General features: G+C 33.6%; 2 protein-coding genes across 2 annotated transcripts in view; both read left to right on the plus strand.

The window, feature by feature from the left end:
- LOC131855990 (uncharacterized) overlaps positions 1 to 12,234 on the plus strand; it is a 32,105-nt gene extending 19,871 nt beyond the window's left edge. Inside the window, exons 3-4 of the mRNA XM_059222251.1 lie at positions 11,092 to 11,328; positions 11,809 to 12,234. Coding sequence (XP_059078234.1) covers positions 11,092 to 11,328; positions 11,809 to 12,234 — 663 coding nt within the window. The remainder of the gene's footprint in view (positions 1 to 11,091; positions 11,329 to 11,808) is intronic.
- A 33-nt stretch (positions 12,235 to 12,267) lies between these two features.
- On the plus strand, positions 12,268 to 13,882 carry LOC131054832 (wax ester synthase/diacylglycerol acyltransferase 11). Its single transcript, XM_057989445.2, has 6 exons — positions 12,268 to 12,396; positions 12,486 to 12,558; positions 12,636 to 12,715; positions 12,828 to 13,025; positions 13,114 to 13,251; positions 13,660 to 13,882. Exons 1-6 carry the CDS (start codon positions 12,268 to 12,270, stop codon positions 13,801 to 13,803), a joined length of 762 nt encoding a protein of 253 aa, XP_057845428.2. The 3' UTR covers positions 13,804 to 13,882.
- The last annotated feature ends 1,283 nt before the right edge of the window (positions 13,883 to 15,165 follow it).

The following is a 15,165-nucleotide window of genomic DNA, read 5'->3' on the forward strand; positions in this document are numbered from 1 at the left end:
ACAGATAACAGTCATACATGATTCACTCCATAACACATATATTTTGGTCACGCAGAAACTCTTGGTTAGAGAGAAAAACTGCGGTGGGGATGACACCCACAACTTCACTACTGCAATAATAAAGAATGCTCGGTTAGAGCTACATTTAGCTATTTCTGATAGCTTACCCTGTTAGGAGTATTAAGATCAGTTAGATCTACCTTACTAAAGGATTTGTACAACACTATATAAGTGTAGCACCTGGTTAAAAGATTTACAATTTATAGACTTGGTTAGAGTCTTTTACCCTGTTAAAGGTTTCTCTTACAACTTCAAAATATTACAATATAATCATTACAAATATCTGCAACTTTACATCTGAAATGTTAAAGCAGATTCTATGTGCTCTGAATAAGATTACCTAGCTTGTAGCATACCTTGGTAACCCATAATGAAACTCGATAAACCCTTCTATTTACTCTATTCTTCGATTGTTCACTGATAACCTTCTCGGTGACCTCTTTATGTCTCTGTAACAGTCTTCCTTCATGTATACACACTGCAATCTCATTGCATCTCTTATCACATCATATCAAGTCTTATGTCTAACCCTAGAATCATGCTATATATATAGATCTCTTACAGTGGTGATCTGATTCATTGCTTCGATCTTACAAAAAGATTCTTCGATTAAACAAAATATCTCATAGATTAGATTGATCTTGTAATCATGCACAATCTCCTAGTGCAATTTCCAATGCAAAAAAGGTTAGATGTGCCTCGATCTTGTAACATGTTTTCATGTGCATGTCCAGGTTCAATGTATCTAGTAAGACGTTTCACTTGGTGAGTTAACTTTACCACTCGGTAGCCATGAACCTTTACTCAGTAAACAACTCAGTGAATACTGTGTTCTATGACTGCTTTCTTCAGTAACCGACTAGACTGTTCATACCGACTTCTTTGTGTGTACCAACTGCATGATTCGATAATACTAACCGACTAGAATATAGTATGACTTTGGATATGAAACTAATGGCAATTTGATAAGTAGTAACAGAGACCTCAACAACATATGAAAATCTTATTAAATCAAGACCTACATGTTAGAGTCATTGATGGACTCAATCTCCCATGATCACCTACAAAACCAAGATCAACCTTCTATACATGAGCAACAAAGATGATGAAATGATGGAAGATGGTGCAATAACAAAATAATGATATTATTACACTCCAAGTGATACAATATGGATCCACACTCTCTTGTACTAACTGTGTTGATATGTGCTCAACTGGATTAGCTCATAAGGGAGAGGTGAGTGCTGAATATATAGGAAAATGTGAGAAAATAATTCCAAGAGGAATAATAACTCCCAAATAACCGAATTAGGTGGGAGTTGTGCCTACTTGGAAAATGCCAAACATGTGGCAAACCAACTCAGATAAAAATAAACAAATGGTTATGGGGAGGTGGCAAATGAGTCCAAAAGAGGGTGTGATTTTCAACCACCCAAATGTGGGTGTGAATGACACATGTAAATGTAGGAATATGCCACACGTCCTCATATAAACCATCCTAATATGTAATACCCACTTCTTACCCAAGTCAGCATCACTAAAAAGTAGGACTAATTTTTTTTTCTTTTTAACATATTACTCTAATTAAGGCAAAGGAGATCATGATCACACTCAATTAACAAAACTGGCATTTCGTACCTGAGATCACTTTTTTAAAGTAAAATTTGCACCTTGATTCATGTACCTACGTACCTGTTTACATGAGTAGACATACAATGTAAAATATATTGAAGGTTAGATACATAGAGATAAATCTTCTGGAACCATCATATATCATTACGAAAGAGAGGTAATACTAGACAACTCAGAGAGCCGGACCTAAGGGCCAGACCTATAGTTTCGGGGGCTCATCACAAATGGCCTTGCCTACGTGAATGCGTAGAGACTTTGTAGTTCGACGTAAAAAGAAATCAAACAAGCTTATGAATGTGGCTACACAACCCTTTCTAGGGCCTCATACCCTAGACAGTTCTCTCGTCGGCTGCCACCCACTAAGGTGAAACATAGACGAAGTCCCCGCTAGATAAGATTAATCACACATAGGAATCCCTACAACATTCTCAAATCAATATGCTGCTATGGATCATGTAATATACAAAGTACCAATCCTAAGATATAACCTAGTTTTCAATGGATCAACACAAGGGAGATATATCCGATACAAGACTCACAAAAATAGGCTATCCATAGCCAATACACATGAACATCACATCACATAGCCTACTAATTTAAGCTTTTTCCATTACCAGATAAAAGGTAGCATACTTTCTTAACACCTACACAACCGTACTAGGGCCACTCACTTGACTCCACTAACAATAGTTAACCTAGAAATACATAAACATTTTTATATAGGATGTTATGAGGATAGTCATCAATTTGTTAGAAACAATACTTAATTCAAAAATACATATAAGAAATCCCCCTTCCTACTCAATTTAACCAAGAATACAAGTTATCCTTGCCATAACATTAACACTTATACTACCCTCAATTCAAAATAATGAAATTCCCCTTTTTAAATGATAAAAAGATATTGATCTCGAACAATTAGTACAAATTCAATCTTTAATAAGCATTGCAAAGGTATAAAGACATTCTCTCAAAATAGTCATCAAGGCTCAAAATACACAATATTATGACAAATGTATAACCTATACTATAGATTACCTATTCCTCTAAATACTTTCATATTGTAACAAAAATTAACAAAGTGTCTTCTAGATTAAACTCCATGCATTTTTCATTTAAAATTTCCTTTGAAGCCGCACACGGATAAGATGAATGCTAACTTGATTTAGATTTTATGTAAATAAAATATTCTGACTTTTACTCAATGTTCCCTTTGAAAATCAAAGTCATGGTCAAAGATGGCATAAGAAACTTCACTCCTTAATCCTAATTACCTATTACTAAACAATTTTATCTAATTTAACTATCAATATTAAAAACGAATATAAATGATCCATAATAATTTCACAATAGATACTTTACTTAAAATAAATATAACAAACCTAAAGTATTAAGTCCCCAAATATATAGAACCTATCAAAAGTAAAAAAAAAAGGAAAGCTTGCATGAGAGTACCTCTAAGCCAACGTGGGGAAACTGCATGCATCGTATATTCTAAAGAAGAGCTACGATACTTTCAAAATAATTTTCTTATATACTTTATTCAAACATGCAACCTGCTCTATGTCTACCTGAAGCAAGATTTTCAGAAAATGGATGCGTCGTATATTTCCTTAAGAAGATGCTGTGGGTGGGATTCAGTGAATGCAACATTTTCAGAAAATGGCCGATTTGCTGAGACTATGGGTGGGATTCCATTATTAATAATAATTTCTCTTCATTGAAATTTTATATGTTCAAAGTCCTACATAACACAATTAATTTAAAATCTAATTCAAGCACCTTACATTACACACATTATTAAAGTAAAATAAGATATCAAATATACTTACTCGTCAATGCTAAAGTGTGGGTACCGTAATGCCTCATTATTCATGCAGAATTAGAGGGGCATTACATAATATAACCTTAGTATGCGTAATAATGTGTAGGAAAAATAAATATAAAAAACCTACACTAACACTACGAAACTGAAAAGCAAAATAAGATAAAGCAGTTTAAAATGAAATGTTAGGCCTTGCCTTTTATTTCTCCCAATGTCAATTATAGCTTTATCTAGTGTAAGGCCTTGGAAGTTGTGTATTGTAATTGCCCATGCCATAGTCAATAGAAGCTGTGTACGATTTCCTCGTGTTATCGAAGCAATTGGTATGCTTTTTGGGTTTTCTATATCCCATGATGGCCCAATATAATAGTCAAACTCAACAACAACAAAAACTAGTAGATCTGGTGGTTTCGAATTGCTGTTATACACAAATTGCTTTGATTTTTTCCTAATGATCCATTGACGAGGCCAACTTGGATCCACAAATTGGTTGTTAAAATTATTTTTTCACCTATACACAATTAGACCTCTAGTTGTATTTATTCATCATCAATGGATTCAATGGATGTTTGTTGACTAGATTGAGCAAGACTAATAGCGATGGGAACATTTAATTGTTTTAACATTTTCCTGTTATGCAGTCTAGCCAAATCATTAGTTGCAAATAGGTGGATCGATATGTCAAATTTTGTTTTCATTTCTGCATTTAAATGCAATTTTGTCTACTTCATAAATCTTTGCCAATCATCCTCAATAGGTTGAGCATCTCTTATATTATGAAGAATAACATAAAATCTTTGTTGACTTTTGCTTTGTCCTTGTTGACAAAAAATGGTGTCCAATGTAATGACTATTGTGAAAGTATACCACAAACTTAATGCTCTTAAATCTAAAACATATATATAGGTTTATCTAACACTAGTGGTAGTTGACCAAGGTCGCCAACAAGAATAACAGACAAACCACAAAAACTTTGATTTTGTTTGTTAAGGAATGCCTCATATAAATAGCTATCTATTTTAAGCAATAATTTTGGACCCAAAAAGCTCATTTCATCAATTAGTATGTATTTGACATATTTGAATTGTTCTTGAAATGTTGTCAAAGACTGCTCCCACAAATGATGCATTTCTTTTATAGGAACATGAAGGGATGTATGGATTGTTGTTGCGCATATGTTATAGGCAACAACACCTATGGGGGAAAGAACAATCAGTGGGATTTCCTTGATAGATGTAGACCCATTTATAGATGCCTAGATACAATCTATAAAAAATGACTTTTCAGTATTAGCGGTCCCTTAAATAAGCATTATTAGAGGCACCATTTGACAAGGTGCAATATGATGCCGGGTGATAATATCCAATGCCAATTGCTTCTTAGGTGCAAGCCAAAATTTTGATATGCCTGCTATTGATGATTGGAAGCCAACATCATCATTATGTGATTTTACAACAAATATAAATTGCACAACAGTGTTGCGTAGTTGGTCAGGAACATTGATTTCATTCCATCCATGGTTGACATCAAAGCCTTGTCTTTCAACATTTGCAGCTAATCCATTATAAAATTATTGGTTGCACCCATTTGGGACAACAACTCCCATTCTATATGATTTTTATGTTGTAGATTGTTGTCATCACTGTTATCTCCAATTTCAGATGTAGAATTCTTTGTTATTCTATCAATGTGCCATGGTTGTAATTTGTTGCTTTTAGCAACCTCCAATTTAGTAATATTTGTTCTTTTTTAATTCCAATGAAATTTGGTATATTATAGAAAGGTTTATGAGGAGGAGTTTACTCCAAAAACATGTTTCAAAATTTTCATTGTCTTCATTTCTAGGTTCTATAAAATGAGGGTGAACATTGACAATTGCTTTTTGTTTCCTCCATAGCCATTTCTCCTTTTTGCACTAATTTCTATATGAGTACATTTGCATTGATTGTATAAGAGACATTTTGTCCAATTCAAGAGAATGTTCCATATAAGATTGGATATAACTAGATGCTAGGTCATCTTCATTGCCTGAATTTATTATACATTGGAAGATTTTTCTGCCCACATTCAAGTAAACAAATGACCGGCTACAACTCATAAGAGGTAATTTATGCTACATGTGACAAGTTTCTTGTGCTCCAATATTACAATCAACAATTATGCCCATTATGATTTTTCGATATGCTTATAAATCTCTATCGACAGTGTCACTTGCATTTGTTATTCTCTTTAACAATATAGCTTTCAGATTTTTTCTTGATTTGGATGCATATTTAGAAACATATTGCAAAGCAACCTTTTTTGAAGTGACATGCTGGCAATTAACATTAGCTCTCCAAATTACAAGCATTTGAGGGTTGTGAATATTGAGGTGGTCATCATTTTTAGTGGGTTTGTAAGATGTGTTATTGTTATCATCAAATGCTAAAGTAGAGTCTTGTTGTTCAGCCCACAAATCTTTACAACAACATTGTAAATTTCTTCCCTTTTTTTCAAGACGTGTGTTTAGAACATTTTGTATACCTTTGTACAATTTTCAACAATGCTTCATAATCTAGGAGCGGATGATTAGACAGAATTTATGTTGTTTCAAGCAAGCATGGGTCATCAAAAAATGAGGGGTGTGTCCTATTGGTATGGTCATTTTCAGATCAAGGATTCCAAGTACTAACATATCTATCAAAAAATGTTCTTGCTGTTTGAAATTTATCATTATTGTTCTAATTAATGGTGTCCATATGGGGGTCACTTGGGAGCTAAATGAAACCATGGACATGTGTGGAACCATAATGCTTCCATTCATACCTATACCAATAGTCTTATGCTTGGAGCAACTTTTTTACGACCTCTTAATGGAAAATCGTGAACCTTTGATGCAGGTATAGTGATGTTATGTGTGGGTTTTGAACAACATTTTCCAAAACAGTTTGAGAAAAAATATTAGAAAAAAAAATACAGAAAATATGCTCATCAATCTTCAGTGTGTTACAAACCATTTCCCAAAACGGTTTGAGAAAATAATTTTAATTGTGTCAAAAAGTGTGGGTCATACACATGCATGGTATGGTCCTGAAACAAGCATTTTTTATAACATAGTTTTTAGAACTCCATTCAAAAAGTTATTTTTTATTATGTGGGTATTAAAATAAATTACATATTTGGAAAGTACACTAAAAGGGATATCTTTTATATTACTGTCTTTTTCCAAGATTCAATCTCTAAGTGTTTCAAAATTTAAGCTCAAATGAGACAAAATCTGAAAATCAGGGAAAACACTTCCACTTTTTGGCCAAAAAGTGGACTCAGCTTCTTGCACTGACCCTACTGTAGAGTATCATCTTACTGTGGGTAGGTTCCCACCATGGTTTTTCCCTTAACCAGGTTTTCCATGTGAAAATTTTGGTGTTATGTGTTGTGCCTTCAATTTTCTTGTCTTTGTTATTGCTGCAGTTTAGTACATTTGTTTTTGAAGATAAGTTTCTAGATCCGGTGAAAAGTGATTCACTCCCCCCCCTCTCAGTTTTCCTTCCTTGTTGTTGCTAACAAATGTTGATTCAGTTGTTTTCCTATTTTTATTTTTTCATAATGCAAACCTTAAGGGTTGGGGGGGGGGGGTGTTGTTAGGAAATAAGGTTTACATATAATAAATTTTAAGTTAGGTTAGTTAGTTGGTTATTAATTTCATTCTCCTAAGTTAGTTTTGCATGGAAAAATTAAGGCTTTGTAAAATTATTTGAGAAGCAATTTAATAAATGAATATATTGAATATCATTTTTAGTTTATTGTTTCTTTTACACTGGTTTGATCGTTAGTTGCAATGTGCTCACCATTCTAACACAACCGTGCCCCTGTTCATTCAAGTTATCACACTCCTTTACACATACTCTATTGACCATTTTTATTTTGTTCAATAAATTTATGAAATTTCAATTGAATATAAAACATATTGAATCAAAAATTTATAACAAAAAATCATCTGCTAAGATTCTACTATTTTTGCAAATGAAATTTCTACAATCCTCCCCAAAATTATATCATTTATACCCACCCGACTTGATTATACTACCATACTATAAACAAAAAATAATGACATAAAAAAACCAACATATCTACAATCCTTTGTTCCATGGTTACACTTGTTGTTCCCTATTAGAATAGTCTTTCTTGTTGAACTTTGACATTATTCATAACTTCTTTTGCTCACTACCTCCTTTCTTCTCCTCTGCCTCCCTATCTCTGAGGTGTTCTTTCATGAAACTCCAACCAATCTAGGCCTTAGTTTTGTGGTCCTCCTTGTCATAAGATGCACTCCAAATGAGTAAGTGTCACAATGGAGGTGTGTTTTCCGCTACATGGATCCAATCTCCTCTCGATACAAAAAAACCCTCTCCTACTCTTGCAATAGCCATGAAGGCGCCAACACCCCACTACCATTCATCTCTTATAATGCACTAGTTCATGATCCAATGCACCTCTTCCTTGTTGCCCAATTCCAGATAGCACACCAAAAAGAGGGAGGCAATATCTATATTTGTTCGATATTTGTACTCTACCCTCAAGAATTCATCGCCAAGAATCATCTTCACTACTTGGAGGAACATGGGATCTTCAATTTTAAGCACATTCCATAGTTTGTTATTGGATATCTTCCTCCATAATGCTATCATTTGTTTGGTGGTTTATAGAGAATAATTTACCTCCATATAAAATAACAATGTCTCTTCCCTCCTCTGCCAACTTCCTCAATAGAATGAGACTACCACCTACCCTTTCTTTAAAATGCGACACTCATTCCAATTGTCTTGGGATGGGCATTGCATTCAATTCCCTATCTACTCAAGATATGTTCATTACTACCCATATGCTATCATCCTCGATGACCAGTGTTGCCTAAAGATCATCCCAAATCTTTTGCTCTTGTTGCATAATACGCTGTCCTCTCAGACAACCTTTCAGCCACCTCATTTCCCTCTAGTCTAATATATGTGATTTTGAAATGAAATAAGTTTGTGTTTCATAATTTTAATAATTTTATTTAATTTTCACATTTGCATCTCCCCTTTGATAATAGCATTAGTGATTATTTGTGAGTCACCCTCTAGATGAACTTTGGAAGCCAAAATTTTGCTCACCAAGTTTACAACGAGCAATATTGCTTTTGCTTTATCTTCATTATTGGCCCCCTCCTCAAGCTTCTGTACACTCCATGCAAGAATATTTTCACACCAATTTTGAGCGACACATCCTGCCTTGGATGAGCTTAGATTTCCTTTTGAGGCCCTGTAAATTTTTATCTTGATCCACCCTTCTTCTAGTTTCATCAATTGAGTATTTTCCTCTTCTCTATTAGATGGATCAATCCATTGAGGACCATTAATGGTCCTACATGTTTCTTAGTCTCATGACTTCAAAATACAATTATAATTATCCTATGTGTAAACTTAGGAAACATCAACAACTTGTTTGAATAGAATCTAGATGATGACACAGCTAGGTAAAACACCTTGTTCACACCATCAAGAGGTTTCAAATAGTAGGGGAAAACAAAGTCTAGTAACCTTTTGAGGAACCAATTGTTTTACTCTTTAAGACCTATTTTTTACTTATGGATGTGAGATTAACAACAATTTTTTTGGGATTATTTAGAAGAAAGAAATTAGTAGAAAGAAAGGGGGAATAACATTAAGGGAGGGGAAACAAAGAGCTAGAGGAATCAAAGAGGTTGGGGTATTAAGAATCAAGGTTTCATGAACTAGGGGGTAGAAGAGGCCAAGTTAGCTAAGAGGCACCTTCACACAATTAACAATCTTAGGGAAGAGAGTGTGAGGGGGGTTTGGATAATTCAAATCTATAAAGGAAATAGATCAAACCAAAATGTAATTACAAATCATCTTTCTTGAAAATATCATTTGTTATAGATTATTTCAAAAAAAAAAAGAGAAACAAAAGAAATTAAATTATCTTCACTTTATGGTGTAAATTATTTAACATGGGAAAATAGTAGGAATAGGAACTACTATGAATACCTTCTAAGGTGAAATGCATAGTTAAAATGAAAAACCTCTCCACAAGGCCTGAAAAATAATCATTATTGAAGATATTTTGGAACTTTTTAACCCTCTTCCCTTTCTTTTTCCATAATGTAAAGCTTAAGGTGGGATTGTTAGGAAATAAGGTTTACATTTAACAAATTAAGTTAGGTTAGTTAGTAGTTTTGCATGAAAATCATTTGAAAAGCAATGTAATATGAATCTATTGAATATCAATTTCAGTTTACTACTTTTTTTGTACAACAGTTTGATCGTTAATTGCAATGTGTTCACCATTTCAACACAATTGAGCCTTGTCCATGAGAACTTGTCATGCTCCTCTCTTCTCCACATGATTTGTTCACCATTTTTATTTTGATCAAAATCATTGTATGAATGAGACCTTTGAAATCTAAAAATAAAATCATCATATAAACCTAACTTTCAAACACAAATGTCTATTCAACATTCTGCATTGATAATTCTATGCGGAAGAAACGTTCCTCATCATACTCGATCCCTTCAAAATTGTTTTCTTTCTTGTTTGCATTTTTGACGACCATTTCTTTCATTGTATTATTGCAGGTATTGTGACACCATGACTGAAAGCCAGTGGAAGCTCAATAGAATACAGAGGTTTAGGGTTTATGAAGCATATTGCTATGTAATGGCGTTTAAATAAAATGTTTGGCTTTCTAATATTTAACTGGGATGGACAAATGTATGTGGGGATGGTCCACCTGAAATTTTAGAACCATCATTAATTAATAATATATTCTATGTTTTTGTTAGAAATGAAAACAGAATAGCCTATATTATATTGATTGCTGGTTTCTTGTTATTATAAAATGTTTTTAAAAGAACTTGTTCAATTCTATTCAGAAAGTCAAATTTGTGGTTATGGAAGAATATGATTTTGAAAAATAATTTTTATTTCATGATTAAGATTTAAGAAAGAATATTAGTATAAAAGTTAAATTGATTCAGTTTAATTTTTTTTATATATATATTAATAAGACATGGAATTGTAGGAATGAAGAGGGATAAGAGATACATGTTTATTAAATGAGTATTAAAACAACTATCTGCCCAACAACAAACTTTACTTGTCTTATTGCTCAACACTTAATTTCTGTAACTCTCAAAAAATGACAAGAGAGGGTAGCATTTAAGGTGGGAGGTTGAGATGGAAGAGCCATTTATAGGATGTTGTTCACCCATTGATTAGTGAAAGTGATTGGGTTAAATAATGGGAGACCCATCACATCCTCCTAACTTGTCCACTTGCACTATAACCTCTCATTATTTAACCTAATCACCCTCACTAATCATTTGCACATTCCTAATCTCCAATATTAGGAATGGGTCAACAACATGCCATATATGGGTCTTCCATCTCAGCCCCCAACCTTAAATGCTACCCACTTTTGTCATTTTCAGAATTACAAAAATTAAGTATTAAACAATAATACAAGTGAAGTTTACTGTTGAGGGGATAGTTGTTTCAATACTCATTTAATAAACATGTAAGAGATGATCATGCAGATTATATGTATTTTAGCATTTCAGAAGCACAGCGATTTGGCAATATCTTGGTGTTACAGGAAATTGTTCTATTCGGCCATGGAAGCAGAGTTAGTAAATGGTAATGGCGGCGAGGCAGTGAGTCCCTTTGGCAACCAAGTCATTTTTGAGGTGGAGCAATCCATAGATGTGTTAAGAGCCAAGAAAACCATAAAGGACATTCTTCTGCCATGCAACCCCCGTTTTTGCAGCATAATGGTATGTATTAGATTTCCAAAATTAATAATATAATTATCGATAGTCTGTTATTTCTAAATGGGATTGTGTAAGAGATTTTCATTAACATTTAGAATCATATTTGACAAATTATCATCAGCATATTTATGTCGAGAGGCATATACAATGACATACAAATATTCATAAACAAAAAATTGGTTCTGAAAAAATTTGACGTGTAGATGACAGGTAAATGTATGTATGTTTCAGTTTCTTTATAAGTATTATTTTATTATTCTAAATAAAATAGAATCATTGTCACTTGTCTCTAATTATATGAAACTGTTACATTTTAATGACAGTGAAAGAGTGCAGCATTATTCAGGTCCATGTCCTTCTTGACAACTAATAAACATGCAAGACAATTATGTGATATCTCTCTACATATATTTAAAAAAAAATACAAATATACTAGTACCTAATATCATTAATACCTAATATATATTTCTTGTTTGATGGCAGAGCGAGGACAAGCATGGAGTGCTTTGTTGGGTGAAAACTGAAGTGAATGTGGATGATCATGTAATTGTTCCAGAGTTTCCTCCAGGCCAAACTGAATATGATGAGTTTGTGAATGATTATATCTGTAACATACACCTAACTCCTCTTCCTAAGAATCGGCCCCTCTGGCAGTTCCACTTTCTCAACTACGATACAAGCAAGGCGAGATCCATATGCATTATAAACATGCACCATTCTTTAGGCGATGGCACTTCTCTCATGTCCTTACTCTTTTGCTGTTTCACCAGAGCGGACAATCCCAATCTTCCCCTCACATTTCCTTGTTCCAAATCAGTGCCCCACAAAGCTACTTCACCATCTTATTCATGGCTTTCGGCCAAGTATATGTTCCATAGGCTACTTGTGCTTATGCTTGTATTGTGGTAAACTCTTTCTGATCTCATTGGCAGTTTCCTGAGAATGACATTGATGGACGATAGCAAGCTAGCCATTCGAGGGCCTCCAGGGGTGGAGATTCTGCCTAAAGTTATGACCCATCTCACCTTCCCCATGGAAGACATCACAAAGATTAAGAAATCCGTCGGCGGAGTAAAGTTTTTCATCTTACCCTCATTTCATATCTGTTCTTTCTAGCTTGTTCATCATGCCACCCTTATTTCGCTAACATGCTTTTGCAGACGGTAAACGATGTGATAATGGGCGTAATACTCTACGGTTTTCAACGATATCTGGAAACTACTCATTCTCATGGTGAGATTTGCAACAATGGATGTATATATTCAAAATTACAATTGTGATTGACTCGTTATAACTCGTGCTGATTGCAGGAGGAAACAGGAAGGAAATGAAAAAGTCAAGAGTAACAGGGCTTGTTGCAATCAATACAAGAGTTCTGTCAGGATTGAAGGTCGTACGCAATCTGTCTAAGGATTTAGGAAACATTGTGACTCACAAACCATTAATATTTCTTGTCACAACAATATCTTATTGTACTCGTTTGTTATATGGGATTTTTACAGGATATAAAAGAGATGATGAAACCTGAAAGTGAAGCACCGTGGGGGAACCGCTTTGGACTGTTGCATATACCCATTTCCACCGCTAATGTGGAGAGTCCATTGGATTTCGTGCGAAGAGCCAAAAAAATCATAGATCGGAAGAAAATGTCACGTGAAGGGTTCATTACAGGTCGACTACTCAGCTACCTGGGCCGAGAGGTATGCGAATATCAATGGCTTTTAGAGCATGGAGTATAACACTAGTCTAGTCTAGAATATTAACAGGTTGCACAATTATGTATTGCAGGCGTCTGCTAAATGCTTTTATAAGACTATGACAAATGCAACATTAACAGTATCCAATCTGACCGGCCCGATGGAGAAGATGGCACTGAATGAAATTCCGGTGAAGAACATGTTTTTCTCGGTTTCCGGTTTGCCTCAGGTAAGTTACTTACTAACCAGCTGAAAACTGTTTACCAAGATCTTACTAACAGGAATGTTTACACCTTTTTCTATTTTTCGCTGGCCAGTTTTAAACCTCACATATTAAGTAACATATTAAGTCTAGAGAATGTTAGTCAATTTTGAATGTATTAATACTTTTAAGTTTAGAAGTATATTCTTAGTCTGATCACATACATTAAGCAATATATTAAGTCTAAATAATGTCAATCAATTCTGAATGTTTAACATTTTAAGCTTAGAAATGTAAGCTAGTATGTGTGATTTAAGCTGTTCCTTCTTGTGCTATCCATTGTTTTTAAAACAAAATTTTATCAATAAGAATATATATCTATCACAGACTTTTGAAGATTTAAAGAGTAATGTGAAGATCTGTGGTGTTTTACAGACCCTTCTGTTGACGATGGTGAGCTACATGGGAAAATTAAGGTTGGATGTGATTGGCGTCAAAGGTTACGTAGATTGTGATAGTTTGGCCAAGTGTTTTGGCGAGTGCTTTGAAGAGATCAAGGAGGCCTCCAATGCATTATAGGCTATCTATGGCCTCCTCTGCGCATTAAAAATCTTCTATTATTCTATTCCATTTGTATTTTAATCTTTCGAAAAAAGATAAATAGAAGCTTGTCTCTGTATTTCAATTTGTTAATTTTGGGAGGTATTTTATAATGATAGCATAAGGTGAAGTGTAATAATATTAGTGCTAATAAAAGTTATTTTTTTTTTCCAATGATCGTTTATACATAATTAATCAAACTTATTCTATTTAAATTTTTATTGGTGTCATGCATTTAAGCTTACAAATGAATTGGGAATCATTTGCAATCTGATAAAAAAACTGAAAAAATGAGAGAACTTACCTTGAATGTATGGTTTGAGAAATATCACCTTATCATTTTTCCTTTATTGCTTGTTTATAAATTCCAAAATAAAACCAATTAATTGATCCAACTATGTAATGATACATAATGAGATAAAAGTAAGTATTTGTTACCCCGGTTTTTGAACTTGGAAATTTTAAAAAAAAGTTTTCACTTCCCCAAGTCATAGCTTTGTTATTCTCATAGTTTTAGTCTTTATGTTCGCCTAAGTCTATAATTTTGAACCTTTTGATTCAAAGTTCAATGGTTCATTATGCGATGGTCAAATTTTGCATACATATCTGTCAGTCCGAAAATGCATCCGAAAAAGTTGTGAGTTTTTAAAATCTAAAGACAACCCACTTGATATTTTGGTCTTAAGTACTCCCAGATTTAATTTTATGACCATAAGAGCCCATATGATATATTATTTTCTCAATGAGCAATTTAAAACATTTAAAAAATATATATTTTAAATCAGTTGGAAAACAACAATTCCACGGGAAGGTGAATTGTTAAAAAGGAATATTTTTGTAATCAATAATCTTTTCCAAGAATCCGTTATGTTAATTGAAAGTCTTCTCGAAAAAGAAGGAGGATATATATGTAATGAAAAGAAAAAGCTAGGGGGGGCCTCTTTCCTTTTTCAAGCTGGAAACTTACATTGCAGCAAGGAGAGATTCTTGATTTTCTATTGTAAAAGGGGAAAGAAAGAATGTAGTTTTTCGTTTTTGGGCATAATCATTGTACATGAATAAGATGATCTTTGAGTCATTTTATTGACATTTTGAGAAAGGAATAAACATATTTCAGATCTGTGCGTGTATTTCTTTTGACTGTAATTTGGCCTATGAGTCAATCTAGTTATTCTTATAATAATTTCTTGTGCATGTTTTTTGTGGAGACTTTGATTTCTTATTCATTCATACATCTGAAAAAAAAATTATTTAATCTTTTCCCTCTTTATTGTGGGTATTTGGGCAGGGATCTTTGTGTCTTTTACTCCAGTATCCTCTTGTTTATAAATCTATTGTTCA

The sequence above is a fragment of the Cryptomeria japonica genome, chromosome 6 (genome assembly GCF_030272615.1).
Source record: "Cryptomeria japonica chromosome 6, Sugi_1.0, whole genome shotgun sequence".
Lineage (NCBI taxonomy): Eukaryota > Viridiplantae > Streptophyta > Pinopsida > Cupressales > Cupressaceae > Cryptomeria > Cryptomeria japonica.